Consider the following 19,287-nt stretch of genomic DNA (forward strand, 5'->3'; position numbering starts at 1 on the left):
ATACTGTTGTACGGAAATGTTTGACATAGGTTTCCTTTTTAGAAAACCTAAGGGAAAGGGTTACTGTTACATCCAGACATTGCTTCCGCCTTCAGACAGATTGAATTGCCATACATTTTATGTTGTTCGTTTGTTTGTTTTCCCGACATACCAGTGCACGACAAAAGTTATGAAACCATGGTGTTGGTAGCCTTTTTTCAAGAGCCCTCACGCTCTTTAAACTTTATGGTTGTGTCCAAAAGAAGCCAAAGCTAACCGTGTCACATATCGCTGGGCCTTGCCTGATGGCGTTACTCCGTGTCCCATGACAACCCTCTGCTTCCCTTGCAATTAATACAACGAGAGGTGCTTGAACAAAGGCTACGATACTTGCAGCTTTTGATGGTCGTGAAAATAGGTCACACCTACCTTATGCATTCAAACGAGCCTGGTGATAGCTACAACAAAAGTATGATGACAAACCAAGTGGCGAACCGCGTGCATTATTGTGATCGTAATACGCTTCAGCTCGCAAAGATTTCCGAAGTTATGCGTGCGCACCATCTACTTCGATAGCCTACCTACTATAAAATGGTACCACCCTCTTTCTAGTCAGCTAAAAGTTTTGGGTTAATGTATAGAAATATTATAGATGAAAGCAGTGAACTTATTCATCGCAGCACTCGGTTTCAACCTGGAGGCGACATTCTTCGATTGAATTTAGGATGGGTGTGTTACTTGCCCAAGCAGTCTACTTTGCCATTTTTGCAGTGCCGGTGATCTACGGTAAGATTGAAAGAAATAAAAAATGTCAGTCGGTGATCCAATATGTGACGCAATATTAATAGTAAAACGGGATACAGTTGAAAAGTGAAATTAATGTAGGCCCAAGGATATAAATCGCATTTTGCTATACGTCGATATTGCTGGGTTAATGTGGACAGAAGAAGACTTTTTCGTTCAAACGTTTACATTATCTATACCTTTTTTCTATGTTGTGCCACAAACAGGTGTATACCCTTTGTCACAATCCTTACTGTTTGTTTGTTTGTTTGTTTTAAGATGGATTTTTACAAACATAGCTGTGTGTCATAGGGGACTTTACTCTGTGGGAACGAAAGTCCTCCTTGCGATGGGGATCTTTTCCTTATATATTGAGTGGTTTTTTAATCTCCATAATGCAGCAGATTGTTAACAGACCATTCATTCAATCAACTCTTTCCAATTCTGCATCTATAGTGCACCTCGAAATACGACGCCAATCACATCGTATTCTTAGAATATAACAATTAATTCATTATACTGGTGTCCAAGACATAGTGATGATAATGTAAGTACAAAAGTAAAAGGTTTCCGATTCTTGAGCTTGGGCATGTTGGGTGCTGTGCTGTGCTAGTAGCTCCCTTGCTGGGTTGCTCCAAGCTGGTGACGATGGCCCTTCCTGGAGTAGCGGGTCGTCCCTCTTGATGATCGTTGACTTCCCAACTTCTGTCCTTGTCGGACCCCCCAAAGTGTGGTCCTTCTCGTAACCCCAAATACCCTGTTAATTTTAATATTATGACATTTCCCCTATAATATGTGGTCTTTTGTCGAACTGTTTGTTATTCTGGATTCTCTAACTAAATCTCATTGGAGAGAATACACAGTTATAGTCAACCATATAAACCACATTTAATTTCCACAGTGATATTTCACAAGGTATCATTATCTTTCAACATTGACAATGATTGAGTAAGTTATGAATAGTCTGCCCATTAAAATCTAAGCATTGTCGTTTGTCCGTATTTCTTCCACAACGCAACTAAAATTCGGTTTGATATACCAACCTTTATACACATACAATACCACAACAGGAATTGTATAACTAGAAGCTTACAAGACAAACAACTTTCAAGTAGATAGTCATGTACCTGCAACAAATGTTGGTATTAAAACTAGAATCCTCCTGGTGAGTGGTTCTCTTCTGCACGATCCCTGTCCGAGCCGAAATGCACCAAAGCCCCGAATCACAATGATTCCAACACTCTGCTACACTGAACTTTCCAATTTGAAGTGACGTAGCCTGTTCCTGAGTGTTCGGCAATAGTATGTGGTGTCTGAAACTTACGCCTAAACATCTTGTATTTATATATCTATTAGACCGTATGCTTCCATGTAAAATAAGTCAGATGAAGCGACTTCTTGGAAAGTTTTTGCAGAAGTCCTTCCCCCATTACCTTATTGGCTGGCGTTTTCTGCCTTTCAAAACTTTCTTAAGCGTTTTGTTTTGCATTGGTCAACTTAAGCCTCCGCTTGACGTCATCACTTCCTGTCCACGAACCTGGAATTCTCTGAAAATTGCCCTGTCTTGACCAAACTGTAAACTTGTGTTGTGACGTCCTCAATGACGTCCACATTCCAGACCGTGTGAGGCATATGCCATCAGGTATACTCTTTCCTCGAATTTGGACGTCACACACAAGGTCTGCTTATTCTGGAAACATTTAATTTCAATCAACTGTCTTTAACTTTCATCGTGCACCACAAACACCCTTATTTGGACATGCTGATGCAAGCTCATGTCTTTAAAGTCGCACTGTTTGTTTAAGAATTATAGCAACGTCTATTTCTTACAACAACATTGATTAACTTTATTACGCAATAAATAAAAACAAGAATGTCATACCATGACACAGTGGGCACAATGAGATCCATTCTTTGGATGGACCATTCCACACTCTGAAAAATGTAGGGTTGTTGTTCATTATGGCAACTGCTTGTACAGTTCTTCTTGGATGCCATAGTTCACAAGAATATGAACCATGTCCCTCCTGTTGACACGGCCATCCATTTTAAAACTCACTACACTTGCTTTTTGCCTAGAAATCTGCAGCTCTTCAGTGATCCCCTTTAAGGTGCAAAAAGGGGCATTTAAAGGAAAGAGTGTTACTGATGCCAGATTTAACCATATCAGGGCAGTAACCCCCGAGGGCAAGTTCCCCCGGCTAAATACTGGTTAGTGGTAAGGTTAGAGTAAAGATTATGGTTAGAGTTAGGATTAGGTTCAGGATTAGGATTAGGATTAGGGCCAGGGGAAAGTTCCGGGGTAATTGCCCAGGGAGTAATTGCCCTTGATCCATTTAGAGATATCCTGTGGCTACATTCTCCTGTTCCCGTAGTTTTATAGGGTTTCATAGCAATGGTCAAGATTAGTAGGACCTAGCTCGTTATAAACGAGTATGCATTTCAAGACTTAAACTAGAACGTTGTTGAGACATGGCGTCCAAGATTTTCTTTTCCTTTTAAAGACAATTCTCGAAGTCTTTCGTTAACAATGGGCGAGTTCTTATTTGAATAATGATCGAGTTCTTTTGGGGGAAGAGTAAGCCATCGAAATAGTTGCATGCTTTTCGTCATGTAGTAGCCTACTAACAGCCCACCAAGGACTTCAAATTGAGAGTTTCCCTAATGGGTCTACCGTACTGTGCCTCGTTGGGGGTCTTTCGGATTGTCACGCTGTCTCTGGCTGTGTTGACAATCTGCATACACTACTATGCTAATTACTCGAAGAACTTAATGATCAAACCTTTTCAGTTTGCTGACTTCATAGGACAATGACAAAATGCTTTGCTTTTACGCGAGATGATCTGGCGTCTGAATGAGATAATACAATGGTCTATTCGAATACCTCCTGAAGAATTGAAGACTCAAAAATAGTTGATGGAGCTGATCAGCAAATCTATGAAGACAAGTTGAAAAAAAGAAAAAAAAAAAGAAAAAAAATCACGCCGAGATCGCATCCGGATAATAGAGAATTCCGGATAAAGGGAGGCCGGATAGGAGAGGTCCGATTGTATCCTGTAATTGCCCATTTATTTATGTCTTGAATGTCCTTATTTCAGCTGAGCACACACTCCCTTGTGGTGAAAATATCACGTTGACGGCTGCACAGCCGACAAGGACAATCTCCACTCCATACTATGTGACGCTGGACCCACCGTCCGGCATAGAGTTCGACTGTCTGTGGATGATCAGTGCGCCCCCAGGAAAGCAGGTAAAAGTGACTTACTTGGAGATCACAACATACGTCGAAGACGTGAAAATCTACGACCATCCAGCCTCCATTAATGGGTCATACCTCGTCACCAGACTATCTGGTTCGGTGAGAACATGGATACCCCAGTTTTACTCCACGCAGGGTGGAGTAACGATATTTTACGACGATTTGTCGCCCAGATGGGACAATCAGCGGGGGTTCATCATTAGCGTGACTGTTGTAGGTAAGTCCGAAAAAAGAAAGAAATGTTCAACAGTGTTTATTGACAAAGTAGAAACAGACAAAAACACAGAAGCTGTAGTAGCATTGTTGGAGGCAGTAGAAATATTTGTATTGATAGGTATAAAGAAGTTAACGATAAAAAGAACACTTTAACCCTCTCTGTAAGCCCTACGACATAATTTTCTGTCCATAGACTTATTCGTGAACTTTGTGCATATTTGACTCATTGACAAAGAAAGGATGAATGATTACTGTGATTTTTTGACTAGCGTCATTGTACAACTGATTGAGTCACTCGCATCCAGCATGACAACGCACATAGGCCCTTTACATAGTACAGAGGCACTAATAGGAGTACGAGTGACCAACATGCAATCATAAATGTTGAATAATAATAATGATAATGATAATGAAACTTCTATAGCGCATGTAACAAATTCATGTTCCCTCTGCTCTCTAATATGAATCTTAGCAGTTTACAATATCGTCACAAAAACATAATAGATGTACAGTTTTGTAATCATACAAGACACAACATAAACTGTATGCATTAATGTACATAACATACACAAAAGATGTTTACTTCACAAAAAATAGATAAGTCTTTAAAGAGGATTTGAATGAAACCAATGTGGACGAGTGACAGATATGCTGTGGTAGTGAGTTTCACAGTCCTGGGGCAACAACTGAAAAAGACCTATAACCATAGATAAGTACCATTTAGGAAGAAGAAGAAGAAGGAGGAGGAGGGATTGATGTTGTGATCTACGACTACGTGTGGGGACAGGTGAGGTAACTTACTATTTAAATGTACTTTAATATACTTATTATTTATTTATTTATTTATTTTTTTTACTTCAGTTGTGTGGAAATTATTGTTTTGTAATACAGATGGCATTGTCCTTCCCGGACCAACATCGTGTGGTGGCATCATTGATATGACTGAATCCTCACCGGTCATGCCTATCGGTTCTCCATTCAACGACGCGGGAAGCACGAAGCGCGGACTTGTGTCTTGCTTCTGGCGCTTCTTTGCCCCGCCCGGAAAGGAGATCGAAGTCACGTGGCGGAGAGTCGGGGTCTTGAACGAGGAGATCGGCATTTTCGACGATCCGATGGCCGTCTGGGGTTCCGATGAGATCGCTGAGATCAGCTCATCCTCCATCGATTTCGACGTCGCACCTTTCATATCAACCGCCGGAGGACTCACAGTTTATCTCCGGGGCGGACACGGGGTGTTCATCGGAGACGGTTTTGATGCGGACGTCCGTGTGACCGGTAGGCAAGCATAATATTTACCCTAATAAAGATATGCGTCGGACAGAGAAGGACCAAGCAGTGGCAAACCATAAGAATGGTCGGTTACGCTGATAATACCACTATATATATATAAAAAAAAAATCTTTTCAACGACCAAAAAACAAAACAAAGCATATGACAATTGTGGCTGCATGACTCAAGAACAAGACTGAAACTGTTAACATAGGTGACCGTTTTTACGTGCAAATTAATATTACTGTTTACAACGGGGCGTGGGGGTGACACATTTGCTCCTGCTACCGGGTTCTGCTACAATTGCTCTTGTCTTATTTTCTACAAGGACTGAGGGTTAGGGTTTGGGTTTAAGATATGATTTTAGTTTTAAACTAATGAGAGGATCAGAGTTAGGGATATGTTTGAGGGTACAATAAAGGTTTGGCTTGGCATGCAGATATTTCATGGGAGCAACTGTCGCAAAAGCAAATGTTATGGAACCCACTGTGGGATATAGAGTGAAAGTGTACTCGGGTGTTGCAGATGTTTCTTATCACCAGACTCCATGCAGTCCAACGACTCTGTTTGTTTCGATGTTATTTTCATTTCCTACACTCAATCCCACTTCGCTAATTTCTGGATTCCCCGTATATATCTGACTTTCCAAGACATACTTTTATGGCCATCCTTACTTTATGTGGCTGTTTTCCCATCACTATCTTTTCGGTTTGCTATAAAGATCCCGGGTTCAACAACCAATCATGTGGTGGCACCCTTTACCTTACCGACGCCTCACCCACGATCTCCTTCAGCACTCCTCAGTATTTCACAGGTGGTACTGGCGGAACATTCCGCTGCCGCTGGTACGTGAACGCACCCGAAGGCAAGCAAGTGCGCGTAACGGCCGAAGACATCATGACCGACTACGACGAAGAAATCATGTTCTACGACCATCCACACTCATCCGATGAGGACCTAATGCTCTCCGAAATCTTCGGCACAATCGATTCGGCATATGTGGTGTCGACCAGGGGAGGAATATCTGTGGTCTACGAGGATTGGGAAGACGCGACCTTTTCGTTGGGAGCCCGATTTTTCGCCGATGTAGTGGGTAGGAACAGCACGAATGTCTGGTATTTGACCACCTAGATTTCTTTTCCAATAGATGGCTCAAACACAACATTATGAGAGTAATATCAAGAAAGTGTGTCTTTCTAAAATAAACAAAGAAACCAACAAAGAAAACGATCAAACAAGCAAATATACGATAGGGGTTAAATTTTCAGAAGTTTGCTTTTTTTTTTTTGCACACTGGCAGTTCTCAGCATTTGGAGCGCCATCTTCTGGGAAAATTGCACTTATACGTTCTTTTCTACTCATTATTTTTGTTTGACATGATTATCGGGGGACGCCCGAACGTTCCTTAAAGGTACCCCCTCCCCCCTCCATCGCGAAATATTCCTGTTGTAATACCCCTATGTTTTCTTCTTTTCTTTTCACAGAACTGAAAAGCGGGGGAGGGGTGTTGTATCGGTTTCCGGTGCCCATATTTATTTTGTCACAGGAAATTATATTTTTGTTAATTTCATTTCGCAACATATTACAGCAAATTCTGAAATATAGGGTACTCAAAATGAGCATAAGATGCATTTGTGTGTGTGTGTGTGTGTGTGTGTGTGTGTGAGTGAACATATCAGTGTGTGAGTTTGTGGGTGTGCGCGTGTATGTGAGTAAACATAGAATGTAAATAAGGATTATATTAGAGGAATCGTTTATACTGTATTCAAGGAAATACGTTCTGGAAAGATGCCTCGAACCTGAAGTCCTGTGGTCGAACGATCCACCTGGATGATTCGACACCATCCATCTCCTTCGCGTCACCAACCTACCCGGAGACCACTCAGTTCAATTACTTCCTTTGCATGTGGCACTTTACAAGCCCCCCGGGAACCCGGTTGGTCTTCAGTTTGACTTATATATATTTGGGCGAAGACGTGACGGTGTACGTCTGGCAAGACGACTTCCAGTATGCTTATTTCAATAACAATCAGGCTCCGCGACAGGCCAGCATCGAGATTGATGGCAATGAAGCCCTGGTTGAGTTCGTGGCCGACGAGATTTACGATGACGTGACTCAACATGGGTTCTTATCTTACGTGTTATTCGTTCCGGAAGGTAAAGGTTGTTTTGTTTTGGTTTTTTTTCTTCATCCTTGTCGTAAAGTTAGAAGTGATGAAGCAATAGGTCGAAAGAAGTAGGGAAATAAAGAAAAGCAAGAAAGGAGTATGGTCAGAATTATTGGAAGAGACAAAGTACGTTTACACTCTGAAATAATGTATGACAAAATAGAAAGACTACTTAATTGACTGTCATTCAGTGGAAAAATGTTGGATAGGATAGTCTAACCCCATCACATGTTTTCAAGAAAGATCAAAGTTAAATGAAAAATATATATATATTATTCAGAGAGGTGAAGGTTCAGGTATACAAATCAAAATTGTTAAGATCGCACTACTGATCTGTAAATTAACAGACAAATCAGAAAAAGAAACCACGGGACTAGAAGCTGGTGGTAGTGTCACTGCCCGGAAAGCAGTAGATAAAAGGTTCGAGCCCCACTGGTTCCGTTTTCCCGACATGTTTGTTAAGTTAAAAATCAGCAGTTACGATCTTAACAGATTTGATTTGTAGAGGGAGACATTGAAGAAACTTATTCTTGAAGATCAAAGTTGTGCCCAGTCAAAACGAACTTAAGGTTAATTGAAGAAAGGCAAATACGTTCTGTCCGCGTCATGTATAGTCGTGCTGATATCGTGAAATGGATGCTTGCCGCATATTCGTGATCTATATATCGGGAAAAAATCTCAATAAAGAATTTTGAACAACATTACAAACAGCATGAATCTACAGTATAATTCATGAAGATATTACATTTTGTGCCTTACTAGATATCAGATACCTCATAATATTTCATTTGACTCAAATATCTCTGTCGGTTAAAGTTCAATCAGTGATATTTCATGTAAATATCTTGCAATATGAATAGCTTCTCCTGTATAGGCACCATCATCACGTCTTCAATTTTATTTGTTCATTGTTATATTCTACTATCTAGTCATGTTGGTAAATATGTCTGCAAATTGATAAATGTTTGCAAATTACACATGTCAGTAGAATAACTATTTAACAGACGAAGGAACTTCACATGCGGAAGTCAAAATGGTATCCTAGCTTTGGTTCCTCTGTTTCTTGGTAGACGCCCCGACACCTGCCGTCGAGGCCTCAGAGGAAGTAATGCACTGTGGAGGCCTCGTGACTCTGACCCAGTCCATGCAGAGCCTGGGAATAGTGACACCGTTCTACCCGGACTATTCCGCAGAGGACAACATAGAATGCACGTGGGTTGTGAAAAGTGAGGATGGTTACATCGTGAGTCTGGATGTGGCTGACATGGATCTCGGTGGCAATGTCCGAAATCTGCAGGTTGACTGGGGAGAAGGCGTTCGTGTTCCGGTAATAGAGTTGGCCCAGCCCGTGTCCTCCGTCAGCAATACGATGATCATCTCCTTCGTAAAGTCGTCTAATCAACCCCCGTTCAGAGGAGCGAATTTCACGGTCAATGCCATTTTCAAAGGTTTGATGATAATAATTATGTTCTTTGTATATTCTTTTCTTTTCTCCGAATTCATGTGCAACAACCGAAATGACTTTCAACTACCTTCTCACATTTAGTGTCAGACCGATTAATTACAATTTTTACACTCTACATGAATAGCAGAGTGCTGACAGGCATCTGAAACGAGATTTACCTAATATCGTCTGACATCTCGATCTCCCACACGTTTTTAAAAATGAAGGGTCCCAGGTTATGGGAACAGGGACGTCGATTCATTTTGAGGATGTGCTGAGGAGGAAAAAAAAAATAAATGTCTTTATACTTTTGAATGCCATTTCCCTACTAAAATCAGCTGAAACTTTCACAGTTTTTGATGCCATTCTAACAACATCGGCTGCTGACAAGCAAAGATATTTTGTGTGGGAACTTTGTCCCCACATTTCCCTCTGCAGACATGGTAGAAAGGCAACATTTGAAATTGGTACAAGCCTTTATAACTGGATGCAGAAGACAAACATTTTTTTCTTCGAGCTTTTGTAAGCAAACCATGGGTCATGCGTGTACTATCGAGTATCATGAAATCATCAACTCTTGAATATATGAGTTATACTGGAATCCGATATCCTTGTTTGATAAACACGTGTGAAACCTTCAAATTTCATTTCAGTAACTTGATTTTGCTCTCCATCAAACAAGTGTAAAAGTAAACTTCCACAAAGTGTGAGATTTGATTGTTGGAAAACAAAATTGAGCAATGTCGTAAACACCGGCGCATCTAATGCAGAACGGAGACTCTGAATAAACCAACATTGACGACATTGAAAACAACGCAAACTACCAAGAACAGATGAAAAACATAATGACTCAATGCAAGTCGTATTGAAAGTGACGATCTTCTTTCAACTGAATTGGATCGACATCACGTTTCCCTCAAAATTATGAAATACGTATATTGCAGGGAGTCACAAATAATGTCCTCCGTACTTGAAGGATCTCACATACACAAATAAATGCATCGTCTTTATCAAAGTTTATGAGTTTTGGTAGAATTTCAGAGACAAATATTACCCATGACCGTCACTGGACCAAAAATACATCGTTAATGCCACAGTTTACAACACCGTTTTGAATGCTAGTTCTTCAGAGATATAGGCACAAGTCGCTAACAATCAAAGTAGTTCCGGTCAGACCGATTTTTACGAAGAAAAACGCTTTCGTGCTTCCATTTCATTTTGTCTCCTGGTGCCTGGGGTGGACTTTCTTTTCCTTAATCTTTGACTGTTCTCCCTCTCAGTTGTAACAACGGTAGCTCCAACGACAATCGAAGGTAGGCGAACATGTTCTTTATCTAAATCCCGTTTTGATATATCTGTTCAATATCATTAAATGAAGGAGCTTGAATGGCGTGGGAATAAGCATGTGTATGCTATTTTAGGGTAACACCGTGTCCTGAAGAAATATATCGCGAGAATTCTTTTCTTTAGATATTGGAGTCCTTGAAAAGATTAGACAAACTGAACATGAAACTGCAACTGTGAAAAATGAGATACTTGGAAAACTCGACTTTTCTGATTCCGTTACCATAACCATGATAGTAGGTGCACATTGCTAACAATACCATCACTGAATATCATATTTTCAGCAAATGCATAGTTGCGCAATGTTGTGTATTATCATACTCATTTTTGCCTCCTTCTACACAACAGGAGGCAAACTATAATATGAATCTATGCATTCTTGCTAACGGTAGCCCCTCATGTATTTATACAATACGACCTCGCACAACTTTTAAAGCAATACAACAATACCGTTTCTGATAAAGAAAGCACTTTTACAATTTAAAAACTTGTAAGGTGAAGTAAGGTATGGTAGCCTGCTGTGATCATTATTGGTGATGCTTTTGTTTACTAGCAATGTGCACCTACACGTGGTACATGGAAAGTGCAAAATATTATGCATTATAATACTTATGTTTGCCCCCTTTGACGTCACAAGAGGGAAGAGAAGATCTGCTGGATATTCAGAGGCGGTGCTTGACACAGAAAAGGAAATGAAAGTTTTTTTCTTTTGGTTGTTTAGTATGTGATACACATTTCGATCTATATTAGGTTCTACGAAGGAAAACGATTTCGTGCTTCCACTTCAGTTTGCCTCATGGGGTAGCTTTAAAAAATATCTTTGACCGCTCTTCTTTTTAGATGAAACAACGGCTGCACCTGAAACTCTTACAACAATCGGAGGTGGGCAAACATTGTTATGACGTCAAGATAGGCAATACATTAGAAGAAAGATATAAATGGTTATAGCATAGCTGTTTTCTTTGTAATAAACTTCATTACTTTATATATATATATATAATGAGATTTTTTTTTTCCGCTCGGATATTCTCAGTGTTTAATGTTCCTTGAAAAGTAAAGAGCTTGCATGGCGTCTGAAAAAGCGGTCAGTTGAGATGAGCATACGATTTGAAAGGTACCACCATCTCATGTGCTGAAGAATTTTATGGAGATGATTCTAATACCTTGAGAAATTAACGATCCTTAAGAAGACTGTGAGATATTGAAAAAAAACTGCACCTGTCGAGCCTACTAACATGAAGACGTAAATTGTATCAATCTAATGATACTTCTGAAGAACGATAAATGAAGGATAAAGGAGTCAACAATTTAATCGAGCCATGAATGATGCAGACGCTATGAAATGCTATAGGAAGGTGCGTTGAATATCCATTGTCTTCTTGTTAATGCTAGTTTGTCTCTGGCCATATTTCTGTCAGACGAAACGACGACTTCACCTGACGATCCTACGTCAATGAGAGGTAGGTGAGACCTGTATCAATGCAAAAATATTTTGCAGTTAAATGAATAAGACCATTATTTAGATCAATGAATGAGACAAATAAGAGATAACGCGATGAAAATCATCATTGGAATGTGCACTGAATATTCATTTCCCTCAGAATTATTAATAATGCTTGGTTATCACTCAACGATGATTTTTTTTTTTCGAACGAAAAAACCCCACCAACAACCAATGGCTGAACCTGAAACCCCTATACAACAATCCGAGGTAGAAATAAAATGTTCTAATCTGAAGATGGTTTGTAGTAGACATTAAGGTCTCTATGCCGTGTTGAAAGGGCGTTATTTTCCAGTATATGCTTTGTAATCTCTCCATTACTATTTCCTCTCAGACGTAACAACGGCTGCACCTGAGCCCTCTACGACAATGCAAGGTAGGAACGACCTGATGCACTCACTAGTTCGACACCGACGAATCATAAAGCCCACGAGTAATACAGAACATGAGTTATACAACCCATGAGTTCGACATTAAACAAACAAGACCCACGAGATCGACACTGTAAGCCCCGTGTTGGAATGTCGAACTCCTGGGCTGTTTTGACCTATTGTCAAACTCATGGGCTCTATGACTCGTGGACCCTTAATTTCAAATGCCGAACTCGTTGGCTGTATGACTCGTGGGTGTATGTCTCGTGGAATGACACCGGGGCAATAATGTCATTACAGTAATATAGTTCAGTTGTTTTATCTAAAATGTTCTTCTATATTGTTTTGTATAATGTCAGGTGTGCGAATATCTCTCTTTGAGATTTTCTACGGGGGGGGGGGGGGTCGTTTTGGGAAGTTTCTTTATAGTTCTTCTAACTCGTAAGAAGCCCCCAATTCTTATGTATTGTTCAGGATTAACACATAAAATCGGAGGAGAGATTATCAAAATCAACAAATGACTTCAGCTTCAATCTATGATTGATCTCTTTGCATTGGTTTCTATGTTTTGCTCGTCCCAATTCTATGCGATACCTGTCCAATTCTCGCGGTAGTGTATCATTTTCTTCTTATGTGTGTCTATTGAGCATGGAGCGAAGTTCAACGTTAACATATTTGCGTGATCATTTTAATGTCTTTCGATATTGCTAACTTGCTGACTGATATTTGTTGACCTTACAGAGACACCAGAGCTAACGACAGAAGCAGTGGAACAGGAAACGGTGTCATTGTCCGATGGTAGGTTTCTTCAGGGAGGTGGTCTCACCTCCCTGGTTTCTTGAATGCCTATGGAAGAAAAAGGGGAAGTCGAGAGAAGTTACGGGGTAGAACTGAGATACACTGTATTCACGACGGCATACTTCCTTACTTGTTGGATACTCAGGAATGTGCATTTATCACACAGGCATTAGAACATTGTAAATATTGTCAGTAGTCAGTAGAATGTATAATACTACTAATAGTCTCATAAGAGATTTTACGACATTTTTCCCCACTGTGAGTTCAGATCTGTAAACAGTAATTCTAGAGCTCATTTATTAATACACATCAATCCATAATGTACTGAGTAAATGTACAGAAACGTGTGCTGTGCCATGGTGTTGAGAAATGGTAGCCACGAAATCTGAAACTATGACATGCTTTACGAAGGATACTAAGCACAATCTTTATTCATTTACCGATATGACTTAGCTTAGATTTACAACAAAATAACATGCTTAATTAATCGCAAATCATTTCCACAAACCACAATTAACTACTATGATCAGGAATACACTGTCGCTATCCACCTTGGGAAGATATACTTTAAAAGCACTTCATCAGTGGCCTAAAATATTGTAGAAACCAAAAAAACAAAAAACAAAAAACAAAACAAACAAAAAAAAAACAAAACCGGAAAACAAAAAGTGACGATCTAAGTGTGTTCAGCTCAACCCTCCTCCCCTTCGGACTCTCTGTTTTTGCAGGTGTGACTGTAGCGTGCGATAGTATGACCTTGACTGTATACCTGCTGAAATCAGTCTTACCTGACATGGTCAATGCAAGCGATTTCCACTTCATTGACGACAGCTGCATCGCCGTCGACCACAACGAAAACCAGCTCATGATGAGCACGAGGTATGACAGGTGTCAGACGATGATGGAGGTGAGTTTTGGGGGTGAAAAGCGCGTTATCAAAATATTGTTTAGATCTCTATTCTCTCTTTTCAATTGCAATTTTATTTTTGTATTTCTCGATGGAAAATACCTAAAATATAACAAAATATAATAATACAGAGTGTTCAGCTTGGATATATACAAAAAGAAATAGAAATACAAATATAGTACATAGCGGTCGATGTGTCATTTTCAAGCAAAGTAAAAGAATGCAAAGAGAAATACGATGGAACCTACTAAAACCCAAAGCTTGTTTAATGTACGTCCCAACAAAAGCCTAATCCGGAGAACAGGATGAGGAACACGGGCACAACTATCTTTAGATATTCATCGGTCTTCAATTTATCGTGACAGGCTACCGTTTACAACAGCTAAATGTAGCGGTGTCCTCACCGATAGCAAGCTTTAGATCTGCGACTCGAAAGACAGACGACGCTAATTTATAGGCTGAAAATTGTGTTCTGTACATGCAGATGTTTCCATTATTCGACTCGTTCGCGTTCGCGTCCCAGATCTAAACTTACACATGGCTACGTAAAATAGAATTAATATTTAATAATCACCTTCACATCTTAAAGGGGATGGCTGGTAACTGATCAGTGGGAATCAGTGGGAATGCTGGGGGATGATTGTTCCCATCCTTGTGGGATTCACTTTAGAGTACATTATATATATATATATATATATATAATTGTTGTGTGAAAATTATTTGCTTCAGAATGGTCTCATATTCAAGCAATGTGCAGTTTAATGTTTCCAGGTTAGCATGCCTGTACAATGACGGGGCGATGATTAACGGGCCGTTAACGATCGCCCCGTCACTGTACAGGCACGCTAACCTGGAAACATTAAACTGCACATTACTTGAATATGAGACCATTCTGAAGCAAATATTTTTCACGCAACAATAGATATATAATGTACTCTTAAATGAATCCCACAAAGATCGGAACAATCATCCCCCAGCATTCACACTGATTCCCACTGATCAGTTAGTAGCCATCCCCTTTAGGTAATAAATATTCGTCTAAACAAAGGTTATTTGATTTATTCCTTGTATAGAACAATGTAAAATTTGTCAAACTATAAAATGTAGGCCTATAATTACTGTTTACAAAGCATACGCGTGTCTGTAAACATGTTTCTATGACCATATAAAATTCAGAATTTGTCTGGTCCTTCTATTATCACACAGCAAACGAACTCGGCCATTATTTATTCGAACAAAGTGAGATACTTGCACATGACGCCAGAACTGGACACCGAGATCACTCGAGACATGGTCGATATTACTGTCGATGTTCAGTGCGAACTAGAACGACAGCAGGTCCTTAGCCGATTCTTCAACCCCGTTAGCAGCGCCATCGAAATCAGCGAAGTTGGCTTTGGCAACTTCATCCTCAGCTTCGACCGCTATTCCGACAAGCAATTCGACACCAACCCCGAAAACCTAGAGGCACCCATACTGCTGGGCGATCGCGTCTTCTTTGGCGTTACGCTGACCAGCGTGTCCGAATTGACCGTCTTCATCGACAACTGCTGGTCCACTCCGTCACCGGATCCACTCGACTTCACACAGTATACTCTCATCACCAGAGGGTAAAGAACATCTTCCGCTGTCTGAATTGTATTTCTTTTATGTACTTGTAATTGTTTTTTTTTTCATCCCGCGAGACCGACATCCACGAGTCATACGGCTGAACGAGTTCGACATTTAAAAGAAGGTCCGTGAGTCATACAACCCACGAGTCATGCAGTCAATGCTGGAGACTAGGCAATTAAAGTCCATGGGTGCAACATAAGGAAAACATGGCCCACAAGTTCGACACAATGTTAAAATAAGGGCCCACGAGTTCGACATTACGACGCAAGGCTTTAATGTGTCAGTCTAGGGGACCTTTTTTGCTTGGTGTCAAACTCGTCGGCCGTGTTTGCCTGTTGTCGGACTCGTGGTCCTTGTTTTCCTATAGTGTCGGACTCGTTGGCCTTATTTGCCTACTGTCTGTACGACTCCTATGCTGTATTACTCAAGGGCTACATGACTTTTGGGCTCTATGACTCGTGGACTGTATGACTCTAGGTGTCGAACTCGTCACGTGCACCCGTTTATTTCTCTGACGTTTTTTTTTTAAATTAAAAGGATAAAGAACATCCGAAAAAGAGGCCACAATATTCCCCTCCTCTTTGCGAATCCTTATGGCCACAAACAGCAAGACACAAGGAATGATTTTTTGTTGTATTTGGTTACCGTACAAGGCGTCTACAAGACGTCAAAGAAAAGTTGCATAATATTGTTTGGTGTTTGGAAAACAAACACCGTAAGCGGTTTCGTTTTAACATTGAATTACCATTTTCTTCCAATGAACGGGAAAGTATCAAACGGGTCCCACATAATGTAGTAAGTGTAATCCGCTCGTAAAGTTGTAGTTGCTAGTCTAGCAACAATGAAGAGCAAGCTTAACCTAAAATACCTAAATCTAGTATTTAGAATCATCTGATAATTTGAAATGATCCCTGAGCATTAATAAGTGTCGAAACGTGTATTTATGTAGGCCCAAATTTGGAAAAAACAGACGTGCACCAGCCTGGTGTTGAGATTCTCCCGTAGGGAATACTTCGTGTCAGCGTTACAACCGAAATGGAGGTACTTAGGAAGTAACTATGTGGCTTTACTTCAGGAACAATAATGTGTTCAATTTCTTCTTCGGTTAGATGTGCGGTCGACTCCACGCTTGAAATGTCCACGGATTTGAGACCAAAATTCGAGGCTTTCTCTCTTGATGGATATTCTTTCGTCGGAAACTTCTCACAGGTGAAACGGAATTTAGTCACAGTACAGGCTACTGAATAATATGATAAATCAAGGAAAACGGGCAAGAAAACCCCAGTAGGCAACCAAGAAAACTGCGGAAGACGTAAAATACTTTAATAAGCGAATCACTATGTGATTACTTACGAAAACTTCGTTCTGTCCTAAACACTGTATTTTCCATTAAAATGAAATATTTGAAGAGGTAGTTGTAATTACAAATACTTACATTACGAAGAGCCTTTTAGCATGTATTTCTCGCCGCTGAAGGACGAAGCTGAATTGCCAGGATTAAAGTGATATTTTGAGGGCAAATGGCCGTCAAGGCATAAGTTTAAAACTCAAAGATAACTCTAGGACGTATTGGTGACATGAGGATAAATGAACGTATTTCTGTGCCACTTATTTGAAATGTTTTCATCGATCCTATCCCAACTTTTATCTGAAATTCCTCATCGCTCGTTCCGGTAGCTCGGACCCGTTATATACACACACACACAAAAAAAAAGAGAGAGACAAACAGTTATGTCTAAGATAAAGTTATCGTGGTCTATCTGCACCAAGGTGTACGTACACTGTGAGGTACTGGTCTGTTTCGAGGACGACGGAACTTCGCGGTGCAGTCAGGGCTGCGTGACTCGAAACCGACGCTCCCCCGAGGCTCTCCTAGGACAGAGTTCCACACCTCGGGTCGTGTCCAGAGGACCTTTCCACCTTGCGGATCAAGAGCAAGGTATGTACTCTTTCAACTTCAATGAAAATACGAACCACCTTTATGAGAGTAAGCCCCTTTTTCTTTTGTATCATTCCTCTTTTGTTTTTATTTTCACTATACAATTCAAGAGTACGTCAGAGGAACATGTCGCAAGACTCTCGGGAAAGTGTAAATTGCCGAGCACGTTGTGAAACTATTTGGAAACTATTTGGGTTTTTTTTTGTTGGTGCTCTTAATGCCTTCATAGTTTGACGCAGTTCTATGAAGTTATCAGTTATTTGATGTATATCGATACTTGAATTTGCCTCTCGTATTTCTTTTCTTTTTTTCTCACACCATAGAGCGTCATACAACCAGAGACTTATCAAGTATATGAGTGATGATTTCAGACCGCGTTCTTGATATTGTACTTTGGCTGTTCGTTTACAATCAGAATAGATAAAGAGTTTAAATGCTAGTATATTGTTCATTATATACACATATTGTTCACTATCCTATACACAATGATAAGAAATTGTCTCTTCAACACGTTTTTTTTTTCCAGTATTAGAAACATATAAAGTCAAATCGAATAGAATCAAATCATTCAATTGACAGACCAGGGACTGTTTTAATCGAAGCTCTAAAAGTCTTTTCCCCTCTCCCTTTTTCTCCTTAACCTCTCTGCAATGTGGATGTCTGCTGCTCCGTTGTCACAGCTCAATATTCGATGAGCACCAACACGACCATTCTTGTCGGCATGGTTACCGGGCTCGTGTGTCTCTTTCTCGGCGCTGTGATCACTCTCATCATCGTAAAGTTTAGCCGCAGTTCTTAGGATCACACGGGGCTAATCATATTGCTATCTCGCTGCTGCCTTATTCATTACCATCTGGCAAACGATTATGATAACTGCCAATTTTGCTTTGACTAACTGAAATAGAAAAATGTGAGAAGGCTGTGTTTATGTACCATACTATGCCTCTTTCTTTACTTTCTAATGGATATCACATGATTCGCTGCGTGCTTACATTTCTCCAACTATTGGACAAATTTGAGAGTTAGCTTACCCTTCGAGAATGGAAATGATACGTTACTGTAGGGGTTTGAAATTCCGTGATTTGAAGAAGATAAGGCCTACGTTGTAATTAAGCTTCATAAAACGTGATAAGCCGGTTTCTTTGGGGCTCACCATTATTCTATACATGCCACCGATGTACAATTCGATAATTAGCTGAGGATGTTGTTTCTAATATCATGAATCCCACCCTAGAAAATACTACCCGCATTCTGGAAATCTACGATCCAGAATCTCATGAGAAGCGTTTATTTGAAATCCAAGTAAAGACATTCATCCGAAAATATCTAATTTGAAATATCTAATCGATGTCGTTCTGAATTACACCTACTACTTCATTGTGGAGGGACGATAAAAGGAGACAATTTAATTGCTATATATATATATATATATATATATATATATATATATATATATATATAATTGCGTATAACAGTCACAAAAGTAGTGAACTCCCCATCTTAAGAAATAACTACTGACAAAAAGCGGAAAAAAGAGGAGACAGGGAAAATGGAAGGATTAGAAAAAGAGATATAAAAAGATACCATTATTTGCAACAGATGTAAGAACCACCATAAAATGCAAACCTCAATAAAGTAGTCGTTTTATGTATTTTGTAAAATAAATTTGCATTCTAAAATTTCATGAGATCG

General features: G+C 40.0%; 1 protein-coding gene across 1 annotated transcript; it reads left to right on the plus strand.

The window, feature by feature from the left end:
- Positions 1-704: 704 nt before the first annotated feature.
- On the plus strand, positions 705-18,394 carry LOC140242295 (scavenger receptor cysteine-rich domain-containing protein DMBT1-like). The gene is made up of 14 exons (XM_072322038.1): positions 705-765; positions 2,842-2,973; positions 3,861-4,238; positions 5,129-5,515; positions 6,231-6,602; positions 7,484-7,666; positions 8,748-9,125; positions 10,402-10,434; positions 12,301-12,342; positions 13,079-13,135; positions 15,307-15,652; positions 16,766-16,865; positions 17,427-17,595; positions 18,276-18,394. The coding sequence occupies exons 1-14, from the start codon at positions 705-707 to the stop codon at positions 18,392-18,394; spliced, it is 2,757 nt and encodes a 918-aa protein (XP_072178139.1).
- The last annotated feature ends 893 nt before the right edge of the window (positions 18,395-19,287 follow it).

The sequence above is a fragment of the Diadema setosum genome, chromosome 19 (genome assembly GCF_964275005.1).
Source record: "Diadema setosum chromosome 19, eeDiaSeto1, whole genome shotgun sequence".
In the NCBI taxonomy this organism is placed as follows: domain Eukaryota; kingdom Metazoa; phylum Echinodermata; class Echinoidea; order Diadematoida; family Diadematidae; genus Diadema; species Diadema setosum.